A 13,847-nucleotide genomic window follows, 5' to 3' on the forward strand; every position below is an offset into this window, starting at 1 on the left:
ATAAGAGACGCATGACATTTTGTGCCACCTGAAATATCATAGTAGATGTATCAATGAGATGGCACTGTGTCAAGACATCCGTTGTTTCTGAGAGGTGGAGGTGGTTGGATCATGGGAGATGGGTTTACTTCCAGTGCCTGAGAAAATAAGAACGTGTTCTCATTGACTGATCTACTTTACTCTGGACATGTAGCACCAAAATGGAGTGTTTTAGCACCAGTGTTGTTCCTGTGTCCTGATGGGCCTGTGACATGTTGAGTATGTTGTCCTTTATTATCAGGGGGGAGTGACAACAGCAGGGTTTGCATCCGTTTAAAAAAAAAAAACACTAACTAATGTTTTGTCATTTACTTTGTGGTGGAAAGACAGTTGAGGCAAGATGAAAGTGATCCTAAATCACTTATTGTGGAAATAAATGCAAATGTGCCTATAGTATTTCTAGGATGTTTAGAAATGAACGACGCTATGTCTCTTTATATTGATATCAGAAGAGTTTGAAAAACATGGTTTTTAAATTTTCTAATCAATGGCATTCTTAATACAAGGGTTGTGATAAATATGAAAATATTAAATATTTGATTCAACTCTTGTCCCAGTCAATGTTGCATTGCATGTGTACACTTAAAAAAAAAAAAGAAAATAAGAACAACTATGAGCAACTTACATATTATTTATTTAGCTTTTAAATACATTTGTATTTTATTAGTCCATCTGCAGACAGAAATTCCTCACGAAACATGAATGAATGACACATTCGGAAAGTATTCAGACCCCTTGACTTTTCCACATTTTGTTACGTTACAGCCTTATTCTAAAATGGATTAAATAAAACATTTTCCTCATCAATCTGCACACATTACGCCATAATTAGACCCTTCCAGAAGGACAACCATCTCTGCAGCACTCCACCAATCAGGCCTTTATGGTAGAGTGGCCAGACGGAAGCCACTCCTCAGTAAAAGGCAGCCCACATGACAGGCGGCTTGAAGTTTGCCAAAAGGCACCTAAAGGACTCTCAGACCATGATAAACAAGATTCTCGGGTCTGATGAAACCAAGATTGAACTCTTTGGCCTGAATGCCAAGTGTCACGTCTGGAGGAAACCTGGCACCATCTCTACGGTGAAGCATGGCGGTGGCAGCATCATGCTGTGGGGATGTTTTTCAGCTGCAGGGACTGGGAGACTAGTCAGGATTGAGGGAAAGATGAACGGTGCAAAGCACAGCGAAATCCTTGAAAACCTGCTCAGGACCTCAGACTGGGGCGAAGGTTCACCTTCCAACAGGATAACGACCCTAAGCAAACAGCCAAGACAATGCAGGAGTGGCTTCGGGACAAGTCTCTGAATGTCCTTGAGTGGCCAAGCCAGAGCCCGGACTTGAACCCGATCGAACATCTCTGGAGAGACCTCAAAATAGCTGTGCAGCGACGCACCCCATCCAACCTGACAGAGCTTGAGAGGAATTGCAGAGAAGAATGGGAGAAACTCTCCAAATACAGGTGTGCCAAGCTTGTAGCGTCATACCCAAGAAGACTCCAGGCTGTAATTGCTGCCAAAGGTGCTTCAACAAAGTACTGAGTAAAGGTTCTGAATACTTATGTAAATGTAATATTTTTAATTTTTTAATACATTTACAAACATTTCTAAAAAACTGTTTTTGCTTTGTCATTATGGGGTATTGTGTGTAGATTGGGGGGGGGGGACTATTTAATCAATTTTAGAATAAGGCTGTAACGTAACAATGTGGAAAAAGTCAAGGGGTCTGAATACTTTCCGAAGGCACTGTATGTACTACTGTATGTTATCAGAAGAGTTTTGGGGAAAAAACATCTCAATGTCATTCTTACTAAGTTATTCAATATTTGATGGAACACTTCTTTCCTTCTCTTAATCTATGAAAATAATTCAGAACATGTGTAAGCAAAACATTATCATTAATGATACTGTAGGTACAACTTTTCAATCTCTTATGATTGAGTAGTCACAAAGACAAGCATTTGTTAAAAGTACCTCCAACAACAAAATAAGTGCTTCTAATACTAAAATAAGGAAAATCTGAAATTCACAAATATGAGGCATCCCACATAGTGTTTGAGGACATGCTTGGACATGCTTGGAGGGCAGCCACTTCAAAGATTCATTCATAGCAGCTGTTCTACAGTGAGACATCTAATTTAGTCCCGATTGAGTATCAACATAATCATTAATTTGGTTCACTACACAGATTGTGATTTGCTTTATTCTGAACTAGAATGAATGACCAATGCCTTGAATGGACGTTATAGAATTTGAGGTTTTTAAATCATGTTTGCGCGTTAGACTTCAGACTACTTTGTGTTGCCACCATGGGGCACTTAACGTGTGTCAGTAATGCTGTTGTATTTCTGTAAGGCCTTATGTATGAGAGTCACTGCTTTAGCATTTGTTTGACAATGCAGAAGTCCCACAGAGTCATGAAAGAGAACATGAACTTCCACTACGTTTTTGTAGTTAGATGCAGATCTCTGGCTTGTGACAAAGTTGGGATCAAAAGTATGGTGCATCACCACTAGAATGGCATATCTGTTACCTGTTGAGAGACAAAATCAAAGCTTTAGAAAAGTACTTCCACTTAAAAATATATTTTTAATTAGAGACATAAAAAGTAATTCTACAACATGGACCAATACATCCTGTTGAGTTACTTTCATTGTGTAATCTGAAAGGGCTTTCCTACTTGGAACTTGGCTCATGGCAGCATCAATGTCTGTTCCCACACGAGATGTAACAGGACAGAAGAGTATTAGGACTTGGCAGTCCTCTGCACTGGTCTCCTCTCGCTGAAGTCCTACTCCCAGATCATCCACTTGTTTCATGAGTGCAAGGTGATAGTTCAGGGTTTTTCCACAGACTCGTGAATGGACTTTAACTGTTCAAGACAAAAAATTACTTTACACTTTGTACAATCCCAAGATAATATAATAACAATAATAATAATTAAATTTATTATGAGGTAAGATGAGTATCATATTCATTAAGAGTCTCACCTAGTTGTTTCTCATTTTGCAAACCAATTCTCTTCAGCCAACCTTCCGCTTTTTGTTTGGGCTGGAAGCTACAATCTACAGATGAGGACTTCATATCTGAAAGTATGAATTTAAATCACACACTTTCTCAACACAATAATTGTGTCCAATTCCAAATATCATTAAAGGAGTTTACGACTGAACAGTTTTTAGGTTTTGATATTGACCTGTGTAGGATGTTGCAAAAGGCTGTTTCAAACCTACTGCTCCTGGAGGGTTTGCAGAGTGTGATTTCTCTAGTATGCCTCGTGGCTTGGTTGGCCCACTACCAGTGGAACTTTGAGGAGCACCTCTTATTCCTCTTTGTAACTGGGTGTCAGAGCCTAAGGATGAGAACCACATAGCATACCTGTAAATTCTAATCAAACACTTTTGCAAAGTATTTTAATACCAGGTACACAGCCAACAGCCAAAGGAGATGATCGTGGACTACAGGAAAAAGAGGGCCGAGCATGCCCCCATTCTCATCGACAGGGCTGTAGTGGAGCAGGTTGAGAGCTTCAAGTTCCTTGGTGTCAATATCACCAACAAACTATCATGGTCCAAACACACCAAGACAGTTGTGAAGAGGGCACAAAAACACCTATTCCCCCTCAGGAGACTGAAAAGATTTGGCATGGGTCCTCAGATACTCAAAAAGTTATACAGCTGCACCATCGAGAGCATCCTGACTGGTTGCATCACCGCCTGGTATGGCAACTGCTCGGCCTCTGACCGCAAGGCGCTACAGAGGGTAGTGCGTACGGTCCAGCACATCACTGGGGCCAAGCTTCCTGCCACCCAGGACCTCTATACCAAGCGGTGTCAGAGGAAGGCCCTAAAAATTGCCAAAGACTCCAGCCACCCTAGTCATTCACTGTTCTCTCTGGTACCACACGGCAAGCGGTACCGGAGTGCCAAGTCTAGGTCCAAAAGGCTTTTTATCAGCTTCTACCCCCAAGCCATAAGACTGCTGAACAGCTAATCAAATGGCTACCTGGACTATTTGCATTGATCCCCCCACCCCCCTTTTTATACGCTGCTGCTACTCACTGTTTATGAGAGACAGTTTCATCATAGCGCTTGATGGTTTTTGCGACTGCACTTGAAGAAACTTTCAAAGTTCTTGAAATGTTCAGTATTGACTGGCCTTCATGTTTTAAAGTAATGATGGACTGTCGTTTCTCTTTGCTTATTTGAGCTGTTCTTGCCATAATATGGACTTGGTATTTTACCAAATAGGGCTACATAGGCGTACAGAGGCCCATTATCAGCAACCATCAGTCCTATGTTTCAATGGCATGTTGTGTTTGCTAATCCAAGTTTATCATTTTAAAAGGCTAATTGATTATTAGAAAACCCTTTTGCAATTATGTTAGCACAGCTGAAAACGGTTGTACTGATTAAAGAAGCAATAAAACTGGCCTTCTTGAGACTAGTTGAGTATCTGGAGCATCAGCAATTGTGGGTTCGATTACAGGCTCAACATGGCCAGAAACAAATAACTTTCTTTTGAAAGTCTATTCTTGTTCTGAGAAATGAAGGCTATTCCATGCGAGAAATTGCCAAGAAACTGAAGATCTCGTACAGCGCTGTGTACTACTCCCTTCACAGAACAGCGCAAACAGTCTCTAACTAGAATTGAAAGAGGAATGGGAGGCCCCGGTGCACAACTGAGCAAGAGGACAAATACATTAGAGTGTCTAGTTTGAGAAAAAGGCGCCTCACAGGTCCTCAACTGGCAGCTTCATTAAATAGTACCCGCAAAACACCAGTCTCAACGTCAACAGTGAAGAGGTGACTCCCGGATGCTGACCTAGGCAGAGTTGCAAAGAAAAAGCCATATCTCAGACTGGCCAATAAAAAGAAAAGATTAAGATGGGCAAAAGAACACAGACACTGGACTTTTTCTTTGCAACTCTATTTTTAGTAAATATTTTCTTAACTCTTATTTTTCTTAACTGCATTGTTGGATAAGGGCTTGTAAGTAAGCATTTCATAGTAAGGTTGTATTCTGTGCATGTGACAAATAACATTTGATTTGAAATGAAGTGTTTGAAATATTACATAGGTTACCAGCTGCTCCTGAAGGATGTGAAGTATGAGAGTATGATATTGAGGTCTCATCCAGAGCTTCCTTGAAGGTTTGTCTGTTCTGCCCACGAGATACAGTGCCTTGCAAAAGTATTCACCCCCCTTGGCGTTTTTCCTATTTTGTTGCATTACAACCTGTAATTTAAATGGATTTTTATTTGGATTTCATGTAATGGTCCTACACAAAATAGTCCAAATTGGTGAAGCGAAATGAAAAAAATAACTGGTTTCAAAAAATTCTACAAAATAAACAACGGAAAAGTGGTGTGTGCATGTGTATTCACCTCCTTTGCTATGAAGCCCCTAAATAAGATCTGGTGCAACCAATTACCTTCAGAAGTCACATAATTAGTTAAATATAGTCCACCTGTGTGCAATCTAAGTGTCACATGATCTGTCACATGATCTCAGTATATATACACTTCTGAAAGGCCCCAGTGTCTGCAACACCACTAAGCAAGGGGCACCACCAAGCAAGCGGCACCATGAAGACCAAGGAGCTCTCCAAACAGGTCAGGGACAAAGTTGTGGAGAAGTACAGATCAGAGTTGGGTTATAAAAAAATATCAGAAACTTTGAACATCCCACGGAGCACCATTAAATCCATTATTAAGAAATTGAAAGAATATGGCACCACAACAAACCTGCCAAGAGAGGGCCGCCCACCTAAACTCATGGACCAGGCAAGGAGGGCATTAATCAGAGAGGCAACAAAGAGACCAAAGATAACCCTGAAGGAGCTGCAAAGCTCCACAGCGGAGATTTTAGTATCTGTCCATAGGACCTCTTTAAGCCGTACACTCCACAGAGCAGGGCTTTACGGAAGAGTGGCCAGAAAAAAGCCATTGCTTAAAGAAAAAAATAAGCAAACACGTTTGGTGTTCACCAAAAGGCATGTGGGAGACTCCTCAAACATATGGAAGAAGGTACTCTGGTAAGATGAGACTCAAATTGAGCTTTATGGCCATCAAGGAAAACGCTATGTCTGGCACAAACCCAACACCTCTCATCACCCTGAGAACACCATCCCCACAGTGAAGCATGGTGGTGGCAGCATCATGCTGTGGGGATGTTTTTCATCGGCAGGGACTGGGAAACTGGTCAGAATTGAAGGAATGATGGATGGCGCTAAATACAGGGAAATTCTTGAGGGAAACCTGTTTCAGTCTTCCAGAGATTTGAGACTGGGACGGAGGTTCACCTTCCAGCAGGACAATGACCCTAAGCATACTGCTAAAGCAACACTTGAGTGGTTTAAGGGGAAACATTTAAATGTCTTGGAATGGCCTAGTCAAAGCCCAGACCTCAATCCAATTGAAAATCTGTGGTATGACTTAAAGATTGCTGTACACCAGCGGAACCCATTCAACTTGAAGGAGCTGGAGCAGCTTTGCCTTGAAGAATGGGCAAAAATCCCAGTGGCTAGATGTGCCAAGCTTATAGAGACATACCCCAAGAGACTTCAAGCTGTAATTCGTGCAAAAGGTGGCTCTACAAAGTATTGATTTTGGGGGAGTGAATAGTTATGCACGCTCAAGTTCTGTTTTTTTGTCTTATTTCTTGTTTGTTTCACAAGAAAAAATATTTTGCATCTTCAAAGTGGTAGGCATTTTGTGTAAATCAAATGATACAAACCCCCCAAAAATACATTTTCATTCCAGGTTGTAAGACAACAAAATAGGAAAAATGCCAAGGGGGGTGAATACTTTCGCAAGCCACTGTAAGTAACACTCGTTTGGCCTGGGTGTCAGCAGCACATAAGGCTGAGGACCACATAAAATACTAGGAATTAAATTCCAACAGTATTGCAGCACATTCTTGTGAGTCTGTGCAAGTCATTGTGGTTAGCTTGGCCAGCTGTAAACGAGTTTAATAACATCTATAGAATTCTTACATTTTTATAATAATGTGCCCTGTTAAAGGTTGAGTTACCTGGTGGTCCTGAGGTGCCATGTTTTCTGGACTAAAAAAGTATTGAAGAATGGGGTTCTTTCAGGCTAAGACAAGACTGTGTTTGCGCGCCATTAAAGTCCCACTAGTTGAAGCCAACCTAGGCCTTGTGAATGTTTACCTTCTCAACAAAACTATACTATCCATGAAATCTACTACAGTGTTTATGATTTGTATACCATCATCTACCGTCTTTTGATTAATGAAGGATGAGGGATGGATGAGACCCACTATGCTGCAACTAACACAGCAGTTATGTCATTTACCTGCAACATTTGAAGGCTGGTTTCCTGCTGTAGCAGAGTCAACTAATGGGGACTCAGCACTGCTCTGAGCCTCCATGGACTGTTCTCCAATGTAGCTCTCGAGCATTCTAATGTGTTCCTGAATGAAGTTCAGGGCTTTGGCCAGCTGCTTCTCCAAATCTCTAAGAATAGGGAAGTAGCCATGTAACACTCCCCCAGGAACAAGTGCATCTGTAAGGAGAAAGTGACCAGTGCATACAATAACAACCAAAGATACACCAAAACTGTATTAAACCAAAGATACACCAAAACTGTATTGGGTGAGTGCTATGCTGAATTGTTTTGAAACGTGACTTACTCTCCATGACATCAACCGGAAGGAATTCCCTCAGCTCGTTAAGAACTAAAGCAATAGGTGTAGCTGTGTCCTAAGAAACAGAAATATTACAGAAAATGGGGGATTAGTACATCCAATGGAATTGCACATTGAATCAAACATCATCATTCTATTAACTAGTGAATGATTCCAGAATAGTGGTACAGTAGCTATATAAGCTTTTGGGGCTATACCAACCTGTTTAGATTTGGTTAGAAGTTCACTGATCTTCTTTCTAAGTTTAAAATGCTGAACACCTGGCAGAAGTTCGGTCAGATCTTCTCTTGTTAACTCTTGAATTTCAATGTCATCTGTAATTTCAGCACCTAAAAACAAATATGATGTAATTAGGAACACAGTTGACAAAGACTGACAACACATTGCATAAAGCTCAGTGAAATGTTTCATGTTAACTTACTTGCCAGGGCATGTGCTGCAACTGGTGAGAGGCCCCTGATTTGCTCTTCCAAACTCTTTGTCCTTGCCTAGGAGGAAGACATTGATATGCTATTTATTAGTCCAAAGCATTGTTCACAGGTTGACACAGCTGCTTAATGTTATTGTATCATGTAATTGTAGTTACCTGACTCATACTTGTACTTTCACACTGATGCTGCTGTAGGGAAATAGGATTTGATCCACTCTGCTATGACCTGTCATTATGGTAACAACACATTAATGCAGGTATATTTACTAGTCTGGGCACAACGTTACAACACTTTCAACAACAACAAAAAATGCATTGTGAAGTAGCCTACAATATGCAATTTATCTGCAACGTTTTCATGTTGCAAAATATTGAGTAAGCTAAGCCTGGATATTGAATTTACGAATCCAATGATAGGGACAAGGTATAGTAGACACAGTCGTAGAGACGTCAAACATTCAGCCTGCCACACAGAAGCTCTAGTCTAGAGCGCCCGGTTCAATTGTGGTTAGGAGCATTTTTAAACTTTCTCCATGGTAAAAGTAGTAAGAAATTGATGTCATTGTTTACTATCATCTTATATTGAATTATTTTGACATTTTATATACACAAAATTCCCTACAGTAGACAGAACGTATTAGTACATTACACAAACTAACGTTTTCACCACACAAGAATTACAGGAAATACACATCCTTTTTACCTCAGATTGGTGGTGTTAGTAGAAAAGTTTATATCGGTCACGATCTTACAAATTTGATTGCTTGAAACAGATCAATATCTTTGGTTTAGTACCAGTGTTTTTGTCATATGCGCCTGTCCTTAGTGGGACTTAGAAAAAAGCTGTGATTTTCAGACCACGGTGGCAAGAAACAATTTGGGCGCTCCTCCTACAAACGTCTCTTGCCTCACATGAATTCGCAGATTTTGGGATTAAGCTATCATTCAAATGAAAGCCAACCCGTCGCTATTTAGAAACCGATGTGAGGTGGTGATTAGTTGAAATGATCCAGTCAAAAAAGTGTTGTGTTACCTTCTTTGTATTGGCTGTCTGCCGTAAACATTTTCTCACAGAGATATGAGTTAATAAATGACTACTACAGGCTCTCATTTATCGACTGGTATATGTACTATACTCAAGTTCATTGAGGTTTGTCTGTTAGAAGTACATGTCTCTGCAGTTATTGTCCCAGTTTCATTGATTTCAATACAAACTAGAAAAGTACATTTCCTGAAGAAGATGTGGTGTGCTTGCTAGCTTTTTAAAAAGTATTTATGGTTTTGAAATAGGTTTTAGTAGTGGTATAGTGACTGCAGTAGTAATGGTAGGGACTGGTTATACTTGAAAAAGTATATAGGTGTAAAAAATGTGTTGATTGATTGGCTGATTGATTGGATATGATAGCCTGAACATGCAAAAGTTGGTTTGGTGTCTTTAGCTTGAACGGTTCAAGAGTTACTGTGTTATCTTATCCTAATTTATATAGTTATAGTTGATAAAAGTTAACAATTTGAAGTTAGGATAGCCTGAACATGAGAAAGTTGGTTTGGTGTCTCTAGCTTGAAAGGTTAAAGAGTTACTGTTGGTGAATTATTTTATGCCAATTTAAATAGTTTTAGAGAATTTGGTTTAAGAGAATTTGAAGTAAGAACAGCATGAATGTTTTAAAGTTGGTCTTTGGCCTCCCGAGTGGCGCAGCAGTCTAAGGCACTGCATCGCAGTGCTTGAGGCGTCACTACATATCCGGGTTAGATCTCGGTCTGTGTTGCAGCCGGCCGCGACCGGGAGACCCATGAGGCGACGCACAATTGGCCCAGCATCGTCCGGGTTAGGGGAGGGTTTGGCCGGCCGGGATGTCCTTGTCCCATTGCGCTCTAGTGACTCCTGTGGCGGGCTGGGCGCATGCACGCTGACACGGTCGCCAGTTGTACAGCGTTTCCTCCGACACATTAGTGTGGCTGGCTTCCGGGTTAAGCGAGAAGTGTGTCAAGAAGCAGTGCGGCTTGGCAGAGTCGTGTTTCGGAGGACTCATGGCTCTCGACCTTCGCCTCTCCCGAGTCCGTACGGGAGTTGCAGCAATAGGACAAGACTGTAACTACTAATTGGATAGCATGAAATTGGGGAGAAAATGGGGGTAAAAAAAAAGGTTGGTCTTGTAGCTTAACTAACCAAGGAGCAGGGCTGTAGTGGAACAGGTTGAGAGCTTCAAGTTCCTTGGTGTCCACATCACCAACAAACTATCATGGTCCAAACATACCAAGACAGTCGTGAAGAGGGCACGACAAAGCCTAAGGAGACTGAAAAGGAGACAGAAAAGATTTGGCATGTGTCCTCAGATCCTCAGAAAGTTATACAGCTGCACCATCGAGAGCATCCTGACTGGTTGCATCACTGCCTGGTATGGCAACTGTTCGGCCTCCGACCGCAAGACACTACAGAGGGTAGTGCATACAGCCCAGTACATCACTGGGGCCAAGCTTCCTGCCATCCAGGACCTCTACATCAGGCGGTGTCAGAGGAAGGCCCTAAAAATTGTCAAAGACTCCAGCCACCCTAGTCATAGACTGTTCCCTCTGCTACTGCACGGCAAGCGGTACCGGAGCGCAAATTCTAGGTCCAAAAGGCTTCTTAACAGCTTCTACCCCCAAGCCATAAGACTCCTGTACAGCTAATCAAATGGCTACCCAGACTATTTGCAATGTCCCCCCCTCTTTTTACGCTGCTGCTACTCTGTTTATTATCTATGCATAGTTACTTTAACTCTACCCACATGTACATATTACCTAAATTACCTCGGCTAACCGGTGCCCCCGCACATTGACTCTGTACCGGTATCCCCTGTATATAGCCTCCCTACTGTTATTTTATTTTACTGGTGCTCTTTAATTATTTGTTATTTTTAACTTATCAATTTTTTACTTAACACTTTTTTTCTTAAAACTGCATTGTTGGTTAAGGGCTTGTAAGTAAACATTTCACTGTAAGGTCTACACCTGTTGTATTCGGCGCATGTGGCAAATAACATTTGATTTGATTTGAGCAGGACCATTTTGAATAGCTACCACTGTATTCGTATGGATCTCATTCAAACCCATGTTAGTTTATGCAAATGTAGATGGTTATAGTTCCAAAAGTATACATAGTATCAAATCTACTTTGACAAGCAATCTAAGTTGGGCCAGTCTGAACATCTCAACGTTGGTCTGGTGTTGATAGCTTAAACGATGTAGGAGGAGATAGGTCTAGAATTGCTTATTTTTTTACCATTCAAGTCTATGGGCCTTTTTTTGACATTGAAATGCATTGAGAGCTCATTTAATAATAATAATAATAATAATAATAATAATAATAATAATAATAATATGCCATTTAGCAGACGCTTTTATCCAAAGCGACTTACAGTCATGCGTGCATACATTTTTGTGTATGGGTGGTCCCGGGGATCGAACCCACTACCTTGGCGTTACAAGCGCCGTGCTCTACCAGCTGAGCTACAGAGGACCACATTAAATATGGGTATAGTTCAAAAAGCTTAAATGCTATCAAAAATATTTTCTCAAGCAATCCAATTTGGGGTAGTCTGGACATTTAGAAGTTGGTCTGTGTTAATAGCTTAAATTGTTTAAGGTCTATAGCGGGCTAAAGAATAATAACAAAGTCAGTGATTAATTTGCCCAATCTATTGATTTCAGTAGAACAAGCAAAATGTCAGTCTAGAGTGACCACTTGGTAAATATTGGTGGGTGAGCAGTTTACTGTATAAGGTAGGCCTACTAATTTAGCAAAAGGTAGGCCTACTAATTTAGCAAAATACAAGTTATCTGAACACAAGTGTGACTAGTGTGTGTAGGGAGTAATTTGTATGTATTTTCTTCAACATATCACGACTTATTTCAGCATATTGATTATGAATTTGGACATCTAAAACCGGTGTTTTGACACTGGGCTATAAATCAAAAATCCATAACATCAGGAAGCAGAAACAGTATCATTTTCAACGTATGTTTTAGGAATATAAAATGTTATTTTAACATTATTTTTCAACATGAATCTACTTATATGGGTAATACCTACTGAATGAGCCCAAAAAACGTGCTACAATGTATTGATTTTGATGATATAAGTGAAATCATGAAAATACGTTTGTCCTAGTGCCTAGTCATTGGCCACGAGTGGAGGCATGAAAATTATGAGTATCAACTCACCTGCTGCTGTTGAATAACTTTATCACGCTGCCAAGATCAGACTGGCCTTGAGAAACAGTCACTGGGTTTAGATAAGAGTTGGATGCAATGACTGTGGGTTTGATGAGTTGGACGTCAAAAACTGCAAATTTTCGGTGTCCTTTGACTTATACTTTCAATATTGAATTATCCGTGACGTACTCACATGATTTCTGGTAAAGTGAAAGTGAAGCCAAAGACAGTGCTGTTCGGAATCCTTGGGAAATCCTAAACCCTAAACCCTACCCCCTACCCTGACCTTAACCATTATCCTTACCTAACCCTTACCTTAACATTGATCTATAATAAGAAGTATCATAACCATTTAAAATGTCAACTTTGATGGTGTAACGTCAGAGTTTGGACGTCCCAAGGATTCCGAAAAGCGTGGACGATACAGAAACTGCTTCTCCAATACATCACACTTGCACTGGGCGCGTTTTAGGTAAACCGAAAGTAGCCGACTGTAGACGGAAATCGACGAGTAAAGTCGGGGGAGGTACATATCACAGATTATACATTATATTGGCCAGTCTAACAATGAAAACAAATGTCTTCAAACATGGAGGGCAGTCGGGAGGAGGCAAGCTCAGGTGGGACCATTCTAGCCAATGAGAGGGCAGATACGAATGCGAAAACAGGCACAACTCCTTATAAAGTGTTTTTTCTCAAAGTTGTCGGGATGTCACGTGTCCTACTTATATCAGTACACTCGAAACATCCTAAGCATTAAGGAACTTATTTTCGATCAAAAGCCGCACGTAGCAAATAAGCCATTACATTTATTGTTAACCAAATTTGACACCCTCTCATTGACCTCCCTTGGTGAGTGAAAAAAACGAAAGATCGCCACCTGCTGGAGAAGACAGATTTTGGCCCATTTATCCCTTTTCCTCACTGTATATATATGCACCGACAGCAAACAGCAACTTCTGCTGTTTCTATGAAACGCGCCTCTGGCTTCCATCCGATTGGCGACAGATTTTCATGCGAATATCAAAAATAAAACTCTAAAGTTCAACGGGTTTCCATTGCATTTTCAACTCCACTGATAGTTTTGTCACAAAAACAGTTGCGTTAAATAGCAAATGTGCCTTCTCTGGTCTTGGGACGTGCGCTCTAGCCAACAGCTCGCAGATACAGTGTGTGTAGGCTGTCTACATGATTAGATTATTATGGATAAGAGCAATAATATTTTTATTTGTCAAACGGCAGTCAAGCATCGATCATCATGTCACCAGAATCAGACCCTCAATATTTATTGGAAAGGAGCATCAATATCACCATGCACTTTCACCACTCTGAAGTTAACCTTGATATGATGGTTATTATATCAATATTTGTGCATAAAGGCTTTTCTATGGGGCCGATTTCACGCCATATGTATTTAATTTAATTTAAATAAATCATAAACATGAAAAATTAAGTAGAAAATGTCAACATTATATTTTCGAGGATGTTAAAATCAAAAACCAAACAATTGAAA

General features: G+C 40.5%; 1 protein-coding gene across 5 annotated transcripts; it reads right to left on the minus strand.

The window, feature by feature from the left end:
- Positions 1–1,719: 1,719 nt before the first annotated feature.
- Positions 1,720–12,934, minus strand: LOC121552664. 5 transcript variants are annotated; one of them, XM_041865661.2, is made up of 11 exons: positions 12,528–12,930; positions 12,344–12,389; positions 8,294–8,363; positions 8,129–8,195; positions 7,909–8,036; positions 7,693–7,762; positions 7,356–7,565; positions 3,234–3,389; positions 3,028–3,123; positions 2,718–2,909; positions 1,720–2,570 (listed from the first exon to the last, which is right to left on the minus strand). In XM_041865661.2, exons 3-11 carry the CDS (start codon positions 8,300–8,302, stop codon positions 2,356–2,358), a joined length of 1,143 nt encoding a protein of 380 aa, XP_041721595.1. In that variant the 5' UTR covers positions 8,303–8,363; positions 12,344–12,389; positions 12,528–12,930; the 3' UTR covers positions 1,720–2,355. The 5 variants fall into 5 exon arrangements, 4 of the variants coding, with proteins under 4 accessions (XP_041721595.1, XP_041721594.1, XP_041721593.1 ...); XM_041865660.2 differs by having other exon boundaries at positions 12,344–12,404; XM_041865659.2 differs by having other exon boundaries at positions 12,344–12,434.
- Between the last annotated feature and the right edge of the window lie 913 nt (positions 12,935–13,847).

The sequence above is a fragment of the Coregonus clupeaformis genome, chromosome 36 (genome assembly GCF_020615455.1).
Source record: "Coregonus clupeaformis isolate EN_2021a chromosome 36, ASM2061545v1, whole genome shotgun sequence".
NCBI classification, from domain to species: Eukaryota; Metazoa; Chordata; class Actinopteri; order Salmoniformes; family Salmonidae; genus Coregonus; species Coregonus clupeaformis.